Below are 13515 nucleotides of genomic sequence, written 5' to 3'. Positions count from 1 at the left end.
AACAGTAAAAACCCCATTATTAAAAGCAAACATACACACAAACATACCATGCTTAAACTGTATAGGCCCGGGGGAGATGTCTCAATTCCCCCATAACTATCTATGTACATATATAGAACACCACTGAAACTGAATGCCTTATATGTTCTTTAAGTTTATAAGTTGATTTGTCTGTCCACTTTCTTTCATTTTTCTTCTTTTTTTTCTTTGTATGTTTTGTTTGCTTAGATTGTTTTAATATGTAGAACCTCAATAAAGATTATTTTAATGTTTAAAAAAAACAGATAAAAGTTGACTTTTTAAACGGAGCTCCTCCACCTTGAACTTTCCTACAAGTGTAGCATCCCCCCCAAAACAACACTGTACCGAGAAGGAATTAAAGAAGGCACCTGTAACACAAGTCATTTATTGCAATAACAGCGGCTAGAGGTTTCATTTTTAAAAAAAATTGCGATCAAGAGAGGAAAAAAAAAATGCCTTAAAATTGCTTCGTAATTACATGCAAGCCACAAGCACCACAGATGAAAAACAGAAATTTCACACCCACTCACCATATCGACTGTTAAACAGAATTTGCACACATTCCCTCAGGGTGTTGATATCTTCGGTTTCCTTTATAAAATTGTCCCATTTATCTAGGAAAACAAAAGAAGATTCTGTGTTGCAGAGGCAGAAAACTGCTCTCAGTGAAGCAGGGTTTGACTTCCTACCCCATTGCCAGGGGCTTTTCTTTTGCATCGGCTGCCCCAGATAGGGGGACGTTACTACATACAGCTTCCAAAATCATCACAAAGCAAGGCAGATGCAGCAACCACTGTCCAAAATTATAAGTCTTGGTTATCAGTCCAGGTACATTTAGTATGCAGTAGGATGGCACTATTTTTTTTTTGCATTTTTGACTGTTTCAAGGGTAAAAAGATTTAATCTTTAAACTTAACTCCCAGGAACTTCCTGAACAGCTCCAAATCCTTTTTAAAACAGCAAATATGGAAGGGATCCCAGGGTAGAATATAGCACTGGGATTTTCTGGTGGTCTTCCATCCAAATAATAACCCAGCCAGGTTAGGTAGGTACTGCTACCTGTTATATGCATCATTTTTTGCCAGTGAATTGTAATTTTTTAAAAATTTATGCAGGTCACACCCAAGCAGTGGGAGGTGTGATGCAAAAACGGGCCTTGAGATACTATTAAAGCCATCTGCCCAGGGGAAAGAATTAATATAATGAGTCCTTGAAGTTTAGTCAGAAGTATGAAATCCACCTAAACTGTAGCTAATCACTGCAGGGGTGGGTTCTACTTTTTACGGGACCACCTCCTCCCTCCTCCCTCGTTGTGGCCAATAAGGGCCCACAGAGTCGGCCTTCTCCAGGTCCCATCCGCCAAACAATGTCGGCTAGCGGGACCTCAGGAAAGAGCCTTTTCTGTGTTGGCTCCGATCCTGTGAAATCAACTGCCCCCAGAGATTTGCATTATCTCCTACCTACCGGTCTTCTGGAAAGCTGTCAAGACTTGACTTTTCCGGCAGGCCAGGAATTAGGATTGAATGCTAGTACGTATGGTTTTTTTATATAGTAGTTTTTGTATTGTAGAGTTTATTGATGTTTTTATTGCTCTTTCTTTTGTATTATATTTAGAATAGAATAGAATAGAATAGAACAGAATTTTTATTGGCCAAGTGTGATTGGACACACAAGGAATTTGTCTTGGTGCATATGCTCTCAGCGTACATAAAATAAAATATACATTGTCAAGAATCATGTGGTACAACACTTAATGATTGTCATAGGGGTCAAATAAGCAATGAAGAAGCAATATTAATAAAAATCTTAGGATATACGCAACAAGTTACAGTCATACAGTCAACATGGGAGGAAATGGGTGATAGGAATGATGAGAAAAACTAGTAGAACAGAAGTGCAGATTTAGTAGAAAGTCTGACAGTGTTGAGGGAATTATTTGTTTAGTAGAGTGATGGCGTTCGGGAAAAAACTGTTAGCCGCTCAGAGTCTGTTTCGGGGTGAGCGGCATATAAATGCAACAAATAAATAAATTCATTCTTTGCTGCTGGTTGGCTCCTTTACGTGCTGCACAGTCACACACACACATGTGCAATGCTAAAAAACCAGCTTCTGCACATTTGCAGAAGCAAAAACTAGCTTCTGCGCACGTGCAGAAGCAAAAACCAAGATGGTGGTCCCTACGCCGCGAGAGCCAATTTGGGGGTGTGACGCTTCTAGCGACCCAGGTCGCCAAGTTATTACTGGTTCCATAGAACTGGTCCTAACTGGGAGGAACCCACCTCTGGATCATTGACCTAAATATTTCTCAGTTAAGTTCTTTCTCCTCTATCATAGAAACATAGAAGACTGACGGCAGAAAAAGACCTCATGATCCATCTAGTCTGCCCTTATACTATTTTCTGTATTTTATCTTAGGATGGATATATGTTTATCCCAGGCATGTTTAAATTCAGTTACTGTGGATTTACCAACCACGTCTGCTGGAAGTTTGTTCCAAGGATCTACTACTCTTTCAGTAAAATAATATTTTCTCACGTTGCTTTTGATCTTTCCCTAAACTAACCTCAGATTGTGCCCCCTTGTTTTTGTGTTCACTTTCCTATTAAAAATACTTCCCTCCTGAACCTTATTTAACCCTTTAACATATTTAAATGATTCGATCATGTCCCCCCTTTTCCTTCTGTCCTCCAGACTATACAGATTGAGTTCATGAAGTCTTTCCTGATACGTTTTATGCTTAAGACCTTCCACCATTCTTGGACCCGTTCAATTTTGTCAATATCTTTTTGTAGGTGAGGTCTCCAGAACTGAACACAGTATTCCAAATGTGGTCTCACCAGCACTCTATATAGCGGGATCATAATCTCCCTCTTCCTGCTTGTTATACCTCTAGCTATGCAGCCAAGCATCCTATTTGCTCTCCCTACCGCCTGACTGCACTGTTCACCCATTTTGAGACTGTCAGAAATCACTACCCCTAAATCCTTCTCTTCTGAAGTTTTTGCTAATCATAAAAGGAAAAAGTCACTTTCCATCAGACTGAGGGTATTGGGAGAATTAGGGGGGGGGATGAGTTGCAGGGCCTGTGCCTACCCCATTTCTGTTTATGCAAAACCACGGTCAAGGGATTTGACATTCTGTAGCTTCTCACTTCTGCAGGAGGTGGGACTGATCGTGGTCCATCTGCTGGTCCTCCAAAGAAAGATTTGCCTGGCAGCTACTCTGATGTCTGTGCAGCCTACGTCCTTGACTGATCGACTGTCTTGTGATTCAAGCGAGCATTCTGGGTGGCCTAGGCACATAATTGGTTTTTTAAAGTTCCTGGCAAGCTCAACTGAATGTATCTGTATTACAGAAATATTTACATTCCACATTTAGACTTGGCAACCGTAGAAAAGAATTAAAATAGAGCTGTGTGTTATAAGAATATATCACCACTTTAAAAATGTGTTATAAAAGCTAATGAGAAACTATCTGGATCAACTCAGAAAAAAAAATGAAAAGAAGCCAATGAGAAAAGGGTAAGAGTTTGGAGTGCTGTCAATTTTGAGCGGAAAATGTATCATGTTTTAAACATGATAGGGAAATGAATGGAACACACATGTTTAGCTCAGATAACCTGCCAGATTGATCTCCCTCCTATCTGTTGTGGTTAGCTCTGGCCCAGCTCCTGCCCCAAGGACTGTGGATGTGGGGAAGACATCCACGTGCTGCAGGCCTGTTTTGCTCTCGGTGGAATCTGATGATGAAGGCTCCTCTGACCAAGAAGACAGGAGTGACAGGGAGGAGGAGAGTGTGGCAGACAGCTCAGAAGGAGATCAATTATCTAGCTCCTCCTGGGATTCAGAACAAGAGTTAATGATACAGCCACGCATGCGGAGAGCGATGCATAGGCAACAACAACTGAGAGATTATTATCAAAGAAAATGAGGCCACCCGTGATTGGGTGGGGCTGTGGTAATTAGCGAGGCTGCCATTGTGGAGGATTATCTGAGCGTTGTGTTTCGTGCCTGCTTTACTGACTTTGACTTTTTGTGCGCTGATTTTTCCCCGCTTTGAAACTAAACCAGAGCAAAGTGTGTTTCACTTTGTGAAAAAAGGACTGTGAATTGCCTCACAGCTGCAAGCTAAGTATCACAGAACTGATAAGGGACTTGTACAAATTACCAGTTTGTTTGGAGACGAGTGCTCTTTGCTATACCAAAAGAGGGCTTGGTTTAAGTGAATTTTCATTATAAAGAACATTGTTTTGAATTTTCAAACGTGTGTGTGTGTGTCTGAAATTTGTACCTGTGAATTTTTGGGAGGAGTCTACCCGAGAGCCCGACAGAACATGTGGCGATTTGTATGTTTTTATGACAGCTGCAACGTCTCAGGATGACGTGATTGCGTGAGATGAGATCTTCCCAGCGAGCTTCTGACAAGTAAAGCCCAGGAGGGAATTTGGATTCATTGGATTCACAAAAAAGGTAATAAGATCAGCAGCGACCAACCCCAACAACCGCCGTGCTCAGTAATAAAAATTCTGGTCCGAGTTGTGATTGTAAGTTGAAGACTACCTTTAGTTAATATATCACTTCAGAGGTAGGCTGCTCCCAGTTCGATCCAGTTCGCCCAAACCGGTAGCAGCCAGTTGGTGACGTCACAATGATGTAACGGAACTGTTCGGTCGGTGTCAGTCCATGGGCGACGCCATCTTTTTTTTCTTTTCAGATTTTCCCCCCAGGTTTTTTTTTTCTTCTGCACATGCGCAGAAGCTGAGTTTCTGACAATGCACAGGGGTCACCATCTCTTTTTGGCTTTTTTTTTTTTTGCCACTGCGAACGCGCACAAAGTGAACTGACAGCAAGCTAAGTTAGAACCCACTCCTGCCTCACTTCCCTGGAGGACTGCTTCCATTGTCCAACTGCTATTATTTATAATGCTTTTTCAACTTCAGCCAAACTTGGTTTTTCTATCATTTAAACCAATTTTTTCGCTCATTTCTCTGTAATCCCAGTTCTAAGATCAACCACTTCTGCCTTTATTTTCCTTCCCCCCATTGTTGTTTGTTTGTTGTTTATTTATTTATTTATTTGTTTGTTTGTTTAGAAACATAGAAACTGACGGCAGAAAAAGACCTCATGGTCCATCTAGTCTGCCCTTATACTATTTCCTGTATTTTATCTTAGGATGGATATATGTTTATCCCAGGCATGTTTAAATTCAGTTACTGTGGATTTACCAACCACGTCTGCTGGAAGTTTGTTCCAAGGATCTACTACTCTTTCAGTAAAATAATATTTTCTCATGTTGCTTTTCATCTTTCCCCCAACTAACTTCAGATTGTGTCCCCTTGTTCTTGTGTTCACTTTCCTATTAAAAACACTTCCCTCCTGAACCTTATTTAACCCTTTAACATATTTAAATGTTTCGATCATGTCCCCCCTTTTCCTTCTGTCCTCCAGACTATACAGATTGAGTTCATTAAGTCTTTCCTGATACGTTTTATGCTTAAGACCTTCCACCATTCTTGTAGCCCGTCTTTGGACCAATTCAATTTTGTCAATATCTTTTTGTAGGTGAGGTCTCCAGAACTGAACACAGTATTCCAAATGTGGTCTCACCAGCGCTCTATATAAGGGAATCACAATCTCCCTCTTCCTGCTTGTTATACCTCTAGCTATGCAGCCAAGCATCCTACTTGCTTTTCCTACCGCCCGACCACACTGCTCACCCATTTTGAGACTGTCAGAAATCACTACCCCTAAATCCTTCTCTTCTTTTTGTTTGATTGATTGATTGATTGATTTTTATGCCGCCCTTCTCCTTAGACTCAGGGCAGCTTACAACATGTTAGCAATAGCTCTCTTTAACAGAGCCAGCCTATTGCCCCCACAATCCGGGTCCTCATTTTACCCACCTCGAAAGGATGGAAGGCTGAGTCAACCTTGAGCCGGTGATGAGATTTGAACCCCTGACCTACAGACCTACAGTCAGCTTCTGTGGCCTGCAGTACAGCACTCTACCTGCTGCACCACCCCAGCTCTTAGTGTCGTTTTTCTAACAGCTTTTAAGTTTGGGGGCCATAGAGGTTTTATATCAGTGGTTCTCAACCTTTCATATGCCGCGACCCCTTAATATAGTTCCTCATGTTGTGGTGGCCCCCAACCGTAAGCCTAGCGCCAATTCTCCCAACAGAGCTTTAAGCTGTTTGGCAGGAAGGTCAGAGGGACACCCCCACTGTAAATGCCTGATTGGTCGGATTGTAAAGATATGTCCCAAGGCGCCAGAATAGAAGCTTTAGTTCCTAAAGGTGACCCCTGTGAAATGGTCATTTGACCCCCAAAGGGGTCCTGACCCCCAGGCTGAGAACCATGGTCTTAAATGAAAGACCTCTATAATCTGAATTCATACTCACCTGTAAAATTTTAATGCAGTTCTCTAGTATCAGAGAATGCAGCCTTACCTGATTTGTCGTGGACTATGGAGAAAAGGATGCGTTTGGAGGAATGGACATTTTGAATGAGTGGACCACCGGGGAGGATAGATTTCTGTCCTGGACACAAAAAAAGCAATGAAAGCAACATGAGATTGAAGGAGAGATGAGAGAAAAATCAGGAAAAACCCCCCACATGAGCACAGGAAGAGGATTCTTGGATATTCTATGAAGAAGCTACACTGATTAAGAAAAGGCAAAATAAAACCAACAATCTAGAGATTATTCATCCTGAACTGTATGCGCTTCATTTTAACCACGCACATGTAAAGATCAGTTGTGGCAACTGTGCTTACAAATACAAATGCGCTTCATCCCTTTATAGCATCCTCAAGCAGTTTCATGAGCATCCGTGTTACAGGCAATACAGTGCTATCTCTACTTACAGTGGTACTTAATTTTACTTACGAACTTAATTCATTTCGTGGCCAGGTTCTTAAGTAGAAAGGTTTGTAAGAAGAAGCAATTTTTTCCCCATAGGAATCAATGTAAAAGCAAATAATGTGTGTGGTTGGGGAAACCACAGGGAGAGTGGAGGCCCTGTTTCCTCCCAGGAGATTCCTAGAGAGGCCCCATGGAGGCTTCTCCCCACCTTTTCCAGTCTTGTTTCCTCCCAGGAGATTCCTAGAGAGCCCCCACGGAGGCTTCTTCCTGCCTTTTCCGGTTACAGTTTCGGAGGCTCGGGTTTGTAAGTGGAAAATGGTTCTTGAGAAGAGGCAAAAAAATCTTGAACACCTGGTTCTTATCTAGAAAAGTTTGTAAGTAAAGGCGTTCTTAGGTAGAGGTACCACCGTACACTCAACTGTATTGTACAGATAATCCTCGTTTAGTGACCACAGTTGGGACTGGCAACTCTGTCATTAAGCAAAGTGGTCGCTAAGTTAAACTGCAATTGCGTGTACAGTGATCCCTCGAGTTTCGCGATCTCGAGCTTCGCGAAACGCTATATCGCGAGTTTTCTACCCGGAAGTAACACCACCATCTGCACGCATGCGTAGATGGTGGAGTTTGCATTACCGCCGGGCAGATCAGCTGCTAGGCGGCCAAAGGAACCTTCCCTGGGTCTTCCCGCCGGCATGGGAGGCTTCCTAGCACCCCCCCCGAACCCCCAACCCGGGTTTGGGGGGGTGCTAGGAAGCCCCCCATGCCGGGGGAGACCTTTTAAAACACCCGTGCCGCTTCCCAGCTGAGTCCTGAAGCCAAGCGCAGAAGTTCCAAAGGCGCTTGGCTTCAGGACTCAGCTGGGAAGGGCGCGGCTGTTTGAAAAGGTGGCAGTCGGCCTGGGGGGCTTCCCAGTACCCCCCCCCCAACCCTGTCTCCTGCCGCCGGTTTAGCCAGGAGAGGAGCGGCAAAGTGACTTGGAGGAATGGGAAACTCAAACCGCCCAGTTTCAGCTTTCCATTCCTCCACGTCACTTCGCCGCTCCTTCTGGCTGGTGGGGGGGGGGGAGTTAGGAAGGTTCTACTTCTCCCCCCCCAGCCAAAAACTCAAAGCCTGTCTCCTGCCACACAGTTTAGCCAGGAGAGCAGCGGCGAAGTGACTTGAAGGAATGGGAAACTCAAACCGCCCGGTTTCAGCTTTCCATTCCTCCACGTCACTTTGCCGGGGGAGTCTGGGAGGGAAGATGACGCGCCGGCAGCACAGGGGCGAGGGGTGGGAGGCAAAGCTCTGCGGGTACAGCCCCTTTCGGCCAAGCCTCCCCCCCCCCCGCCAAGCAGCCAGGGAAGCCGAGCCGGGCGTGACGGCGGCGGCGCTGCTGCTCCGGTCGCCCGATCGTGTCCTGCCTCCTGCGCCGATGTTCCACGCCCGGCTCGGCTTCCCTGGCTCCGTGGCCGGGGAGGCCTTGGCTGAAAGTGGCTGGAGCCGCAGAGCTTTGCCTCCCCCCCCCTGTGCCGCCCGCCGCGTCATCTCTCCTCTTGCTGGCGTTGCCCCCGAAGGAAGCCGCCGCCACCACCGCTTCTTCTTCCTTGCGCCCCCGCTGCCTCTCCGCTCTCTTGGGTGGCGGAGCGAAGGAAAACAAAAAGTTTCCCCTTTCTGCAGCTCCTGCCCTCCCGCCCACCCAAGACAATAAGAGCGGAAGAAGACCCTCTTCTCCAACACGCCCCGAGGAAAGCGGGGGGAAGGGAGGAGAGAGAAGGAAGCCAGGCACGAAGAGTGTCCCTCTTGCTGGCGTGCGTGGGCGGTGGGGAAGACCCTCAGCTGCTAGGCGGCCCAAGGAATCTCCCATGGGTCTTCCCCACCGCCCACGCACGCCAGCAAGAGGGGGAAGACCTCTCCTCCCTTCCCCCCGCTTTCCTCCGGGCGTGTTGGAGAAGAGGGTCTTCTTCCGCTCTTATTGTCTTGGGTGGGCGGGAGGCAGGAGCTGCAGAAAGGGAAACTTTTTGTTTTCCTTCGCTCCGCCACCCAAGAGAGCGGAGAGGCAGCGGGGGGCGCAAGGAAGAAGAAGCGGTGGTGGCGGCGGCTTCCTTCGGGGGCAACGCCAGCAAGAGGGAAGATGACGCGCGGGCGGCACAGGGGGGGGGAGGCAAAGCTCTGCGGCTCCAGCCACTTTCAGCCAAGCCTCCCCGGCCACGGAGCCAGGGAAGCCGAGCCGGGCGTGGAACATCGGCGCAGGAGGCAGGACACGATCGGGCGACCGGGAGCAGCAGCGCCGCCGCCGTCACGCCCGGCTCGGCTTCCCTGGCTGCGTGGCCGGGGAGGCTTGGCTGAAAGTGGCTGGAGCCGCAGAGCTTTGCCTCCCCCCCCCCCTGTGCCGCCCGCGCGTCATCTTCCCTCTTGCTGGCGTTGCCCCCGAAGGAAGCCGCCGCCACTCACCGCTTCTTCTTCCTTGCGCCCCCCGCTGCCTCTCCGCTCTCTTGGGTGGCGGAGCGAAGGAAAACAAAAAGTTTCCCTTTCTGCAGCTCCTGCCTCCCGCCCACCCAAGACAATAAGAGCGGAAGAAGACCCTCTTCTCCAACACGCCCCGAGGAAAGCGGGGGGAAGGGAGGAGAGAGAAGGAAGCCAGGCACGAAGAGTGTCCCTCTTGCTGGCGTGCGTGGGCGGTGGGGAAGACCCTCAGCTGCTAGGCGGCCCAAGGAATCTCCCATGGGTCTTCCCCACCGCCCACGCACGCCAGCAAGAGGGGGAAGACCTCTCCTCCCTTCCCCCCGCTTTCCTCCGGGCGTGTTGGAGAAGAGGGTCTTCTTCCGCTCTTATTGTCTTGGGTGGGCGGGAGGCAGGAGCTGCAGAAAGGGAAACTTTTTGTTTTCCTTCGCTCCGCCACCCAAGAGAGCGGAGAGGCAGCGGGGGCGCAAGGAAGAAGAAGCGGTGGTGGCGGCGGCTTCCTTCGGGGGCAACGCCAGCAAGAGGGAAGATGACGCGCGGGCGGCACAGGGGGGGGGAGGCAAAGCTCTGCGGCTCCAGCCACTTTCAGCCAAGCCTCCCCGGCCACGCAGCCAGGGAAGCCGAGCCGGGCGTGACGGCGGCGGCGCTGCTGCTCCGGTCGCCCGATCGTGTCCTGCCTCCTGCGCCGATGTTCCACGCCCGGCTCGGCTTCCCTGGCTCCGTGGCCGGGGAGGCTTGGCTGAAAGTGGCTGGAGCCGCAGAGCTTTGCCTCCCCCCCCCTGTGCCGCCCGCGCGTCATCTTCCCTCTTGCTGGCGTTGCCCCCGAAGGAAGCCGCCGCCACCACCGCTTCTTCTTCCTTGCGCCCCCGCTGCCTCTCCGCTCTCTTGGGTGGCGGAGCGAAGGAAAACAAAAAGTTTCCCTTTCTGCAGCTCCTGCCTCCCGCCCACCCAAGACAATAAGAGCGGAAGAAGACCCTCTTCTCCAACACGCCCCGAGGAAAGCGGGGGGAAGGGAGGAGAGAGAAGGAAGCCAGGCACGAAGAGTGTCCCTCTTGCTGGCGTGCGTGGGCGGTGGGGAAGACCCTCAGCTGCTAGGCGGCCCAAGGAATCTCCCATGGGTCTTCCCCACCGCCCACGCACGCCAGCAAGAGGGGGAAGACCTCTCCTCCCTTCCCCCCGCTTTCCTCCGGGCGTGTTGGAGAAGAGGGTCTTCTTCCGCTCTTATTGTCTTGGGTGGGCGGGAGGCAGGAGCTGCAGAAAGGGAAACTTTTTGTTTTCCTTCGCTCCGCCACCCAAGAGAGCGGAGAGGCAGCGGGGGCGCAAGGAAGAAGAAGCGGTGGTGGCGGCGGCTTCCTTCGGGGGCAACGCCAGCAAGAGGGAAGATGACGCGCGGGCGGCACAGGGGGGGGGGAGGCAAAGCTCTGCGGCTCCAGCCACTTTCAGCCAAGCCTCCCCGGCCACGCAGCCAGGGAAGCCGAGCCGGGCGTGACGGCGGCGGCGCTGCTGCTCCGGTCGCCCGATCGTGTCCTGCCTCCTGCGCCGATGTTCCACGCCCGGCTCGGCTTCCCTGGCTCCGTGGCCGGGGAGGCTTGGCTGAAAGTGGCTGGAGCCGCAGAGCTTTGCCTCCCCCCCCCTGTGCCGCCCGCGCGTCATCTTCCCTCTTGCTGGCGTTGCCCCCGAAGGAAGCCGCCGCCACCACCGCTTCTTCTTCCTTGCGCCCCCGCTGCCTCTCCGCTCTCTTGGGTGGCGGAGCGAAGGAAAACAAAAAAGTTTCCCTTTCTGCAGCTCCTGCCTCCCGCCCACCCAAGACAATAAGAGCGGAAGAAGACCCTCTTCTCCAACACGCCCGGAGGAAAGCGGGGGGAAGGGAGGAGAGAGAAGGAAGCCAGGCACGAAGAGTGTCCATGAGGGGGAAGAGACCCCCGCGCCGGGCAGGCCCACCGAAGCGGGAAGAGGGGGCGTGCGCCCGGGCCTGGCTAGAGCGCTTGATCTGCGGGCGCCTTAAAAGGGGGTGTGGACTCCTGGGAGACCTTGGCGGTGGAAGGGGACACACTCGAAGCCTCAGCCGCCTGTCATAAGCGTCCTCTGAGGGAAAAAGAAAGAGTCCGAGCTTGCCGTCCGGAAACGTTGAAGCGCCCTCACAAGCAAGAGGGGGAAGACCCATGGAAGGTTCCTTGGGCCGCCTAGCAGCTGATCTGCTCGGCAGCGCAGGCTGCTGCTGCGCTGCCGAGCAGATCAGCTGCTAGGCGGCCCAAGGAATCTTTCATGGGTCTTCCCCTCTTGCTGGCGAGGTGAGCGGGCGGGCAGCGGACAAGTGGCGGGCAGCGGGCTGGCGGTGCGGAAGTAAAAACACCATGGAAAAGTGGCACGCATGCGCAGATGGTGTTTTTACTTCCGCACCGCTATATCGCGAAATTTCGATTATCGCAAGGGGTCCTGGAACGGAACCCTCGCGATAATCGAGGGACTACTGTATGATCTTATTTCAGTTTTCCCCTGCTGTAGAAACCTGGGAAGGTTGTAGATACAAGCATTGTTCGCACAGTGACTTTTTCCTCACCCTCGTAACTGTAAATGTTTGCTCTACAAGGCAGTTTGGTAAACAAGGATTATCTGTAGTTTGACTTAAACATGCTCTGCATGGAGAACGGTAGTCCTCACATTATAAATGTAATGGAGACTGCCCATTCTATTCATGAACCAAGGATTCGTGGGAGTGAATCTTGTACCTTGAACGGAATCACTCCCTCCTTTTAGGTTTATTAGATTTAGGTTTACCCAAACGTTTACTAATGTTGATTTACTACTAATCAAATGCTTTAAGTGCACATGAGGTATTTCAGCGTGGGTAAGGCTATGGGGATCCTAGTGATGGAACAGGCCATCTATCTAAAACCACCCAAGGCCTTCTTGCCCCACGGTTCTGCCCCTCAGAAGCTCCATTTCAGTCTGCAATGTGCTGAGGAGGCCTGTGGAGGCCCGAACGAAATATCGAAGGGGTAATGCCACCCCTCAGAAGCTCCATTTTGGCCGGCAACGTTCAGGACAAATGTTGCAGAGCCTCTGCAGTTGTTCATAAAGGCGAACAACTGCTGTGGTGTTGCAAGATTTGTAGTTTTGGGACTTGCTCGCAAACACCAGGGGGTACTTCTCACGTAACGTAAAACCTTCTCTAAGGAAACGCTGCTAATCTGGGAATTGTCTGTAATTCATAGGTAAAGGCTAGTTACAAAAGATAGGTTTCTTCCGTTTTGAAAGTCATGTTTACATGGTTTTCATCAAAGGACAATTCCATCTGCCCATCCCTCACCCTGGGGGGGGGGGAACTACTGACCCCCTCAGAGATGGTCCGCAGCTTGGGCGTCCTCCTCGATCCACAGCTCACATTAGAGAAACATCTTTCGGCTGTGGCGAGGGGGGCGTTGCACCAGTTGCGACCCTATTTGGACAGGGAGTCACTGCTCACAGTCATTCATGCCCTCATCACCTCGAGGCTCGACTACTGTAATGCTCTCTACATGGGGCTACCTTTGAAAAGTGTTCAGAAACTTCAGGTTGTGCAGAATGCAGCTGCGAGAGCAGTCATGGGCTTTCCCAAATATGCCCATGTTACACCAACACTCCGCAGTCTGCATTGGTTGCCGATCAATTTCCGGTCACAATTCAAAGTGTTGGTTATGAACTACAAAGCCCTTCATGGCACCGGACCAGACTATCTCAGGCACCGCCTTCTGCTGCACGAATCCCAGCGACTAGTTAGGTCCCACAGAGTGGGTCTCCTCCGGGTCCCGTCAACTAAACAATGTCGCTTGGTGGGACCCAGGGGAAGAGCCTTCTCTGTGGCGGCCCCGGCCCTCTGGAACCAACTCCCCCCAGAGATTAGAATTGCTCCCATCCTCCTTGCCTTTCGTAAGCTTCTTAAAACCCACCTCTGCCGCCAGGCATGGGGGAACTGAGATACTCTTTCCCCCTAGGCCTTTACAATTTTATGCATGGTATATCTGTATGTATGTTTGGTTTTATAATAAGGGTTTTTAACTGTTTTAATATTGGATTATTATTATATGCTGTTTACTACTGTTGTTAGCCGCCCCGAGTCTACGGAGAGGGGCGGCATACAAATCCAATCCAATCCAATCCAATCAAATAAAAAAACCCCTGCCATCGTCAAAAGCACTTGAGTAACGTTAAGA

At 50.0% G+C, this 13515-nt stretch overlaps 1 protein-coding gene across 1 annotated transcript in view; it reads right to left on the bottom strand.

Annotated features, from left to right (window-relative positions):
• The window catches only part of GTF2IRD1 (GTF2I repeat domain containing 1), a 224713-nt gene that overhangs the window by 71789 nt on the left and 139409 nt on the right, over positions 1 to 13515 (bottom strand). The window contains exons 7-8 of the mRNA XM_070735231.1: positions 6470 to 6559; positions 552 to 635 (exon numbers count right to left, since the gene is read on the bottom strand). Of these exons, the coding sequence (XP_070591332.1) occupies positions 552 to 635; positions 6470 to 6559 (174 nt within the window). The remainder of the gene's footprint in view (positions 1 to 551; positions 636 to 6469; positions 6560 to 13515) is intronic.

Source organism: Erythrolamprus reginae, chromosome 1, assembly GCF_031021105.1.
Source record: "Erythrolamprus reginae isolate rEryReg1 chromosome 1, rEryReg1.hap1, whole genome shotgun sequence".
NCBI classification, from domain to species: Eukaryota; Metazoa; Chordata; class Lepidosauria; order Squamata; family Dipsadidae; genus Erythrolamprus; species Erythrolamprus reginae.
The sequence above is the reverse complement of the archived record's forward strand: the minus strand, read 5'-3'. Positions and strand labels throughout refer to the sequence as shown.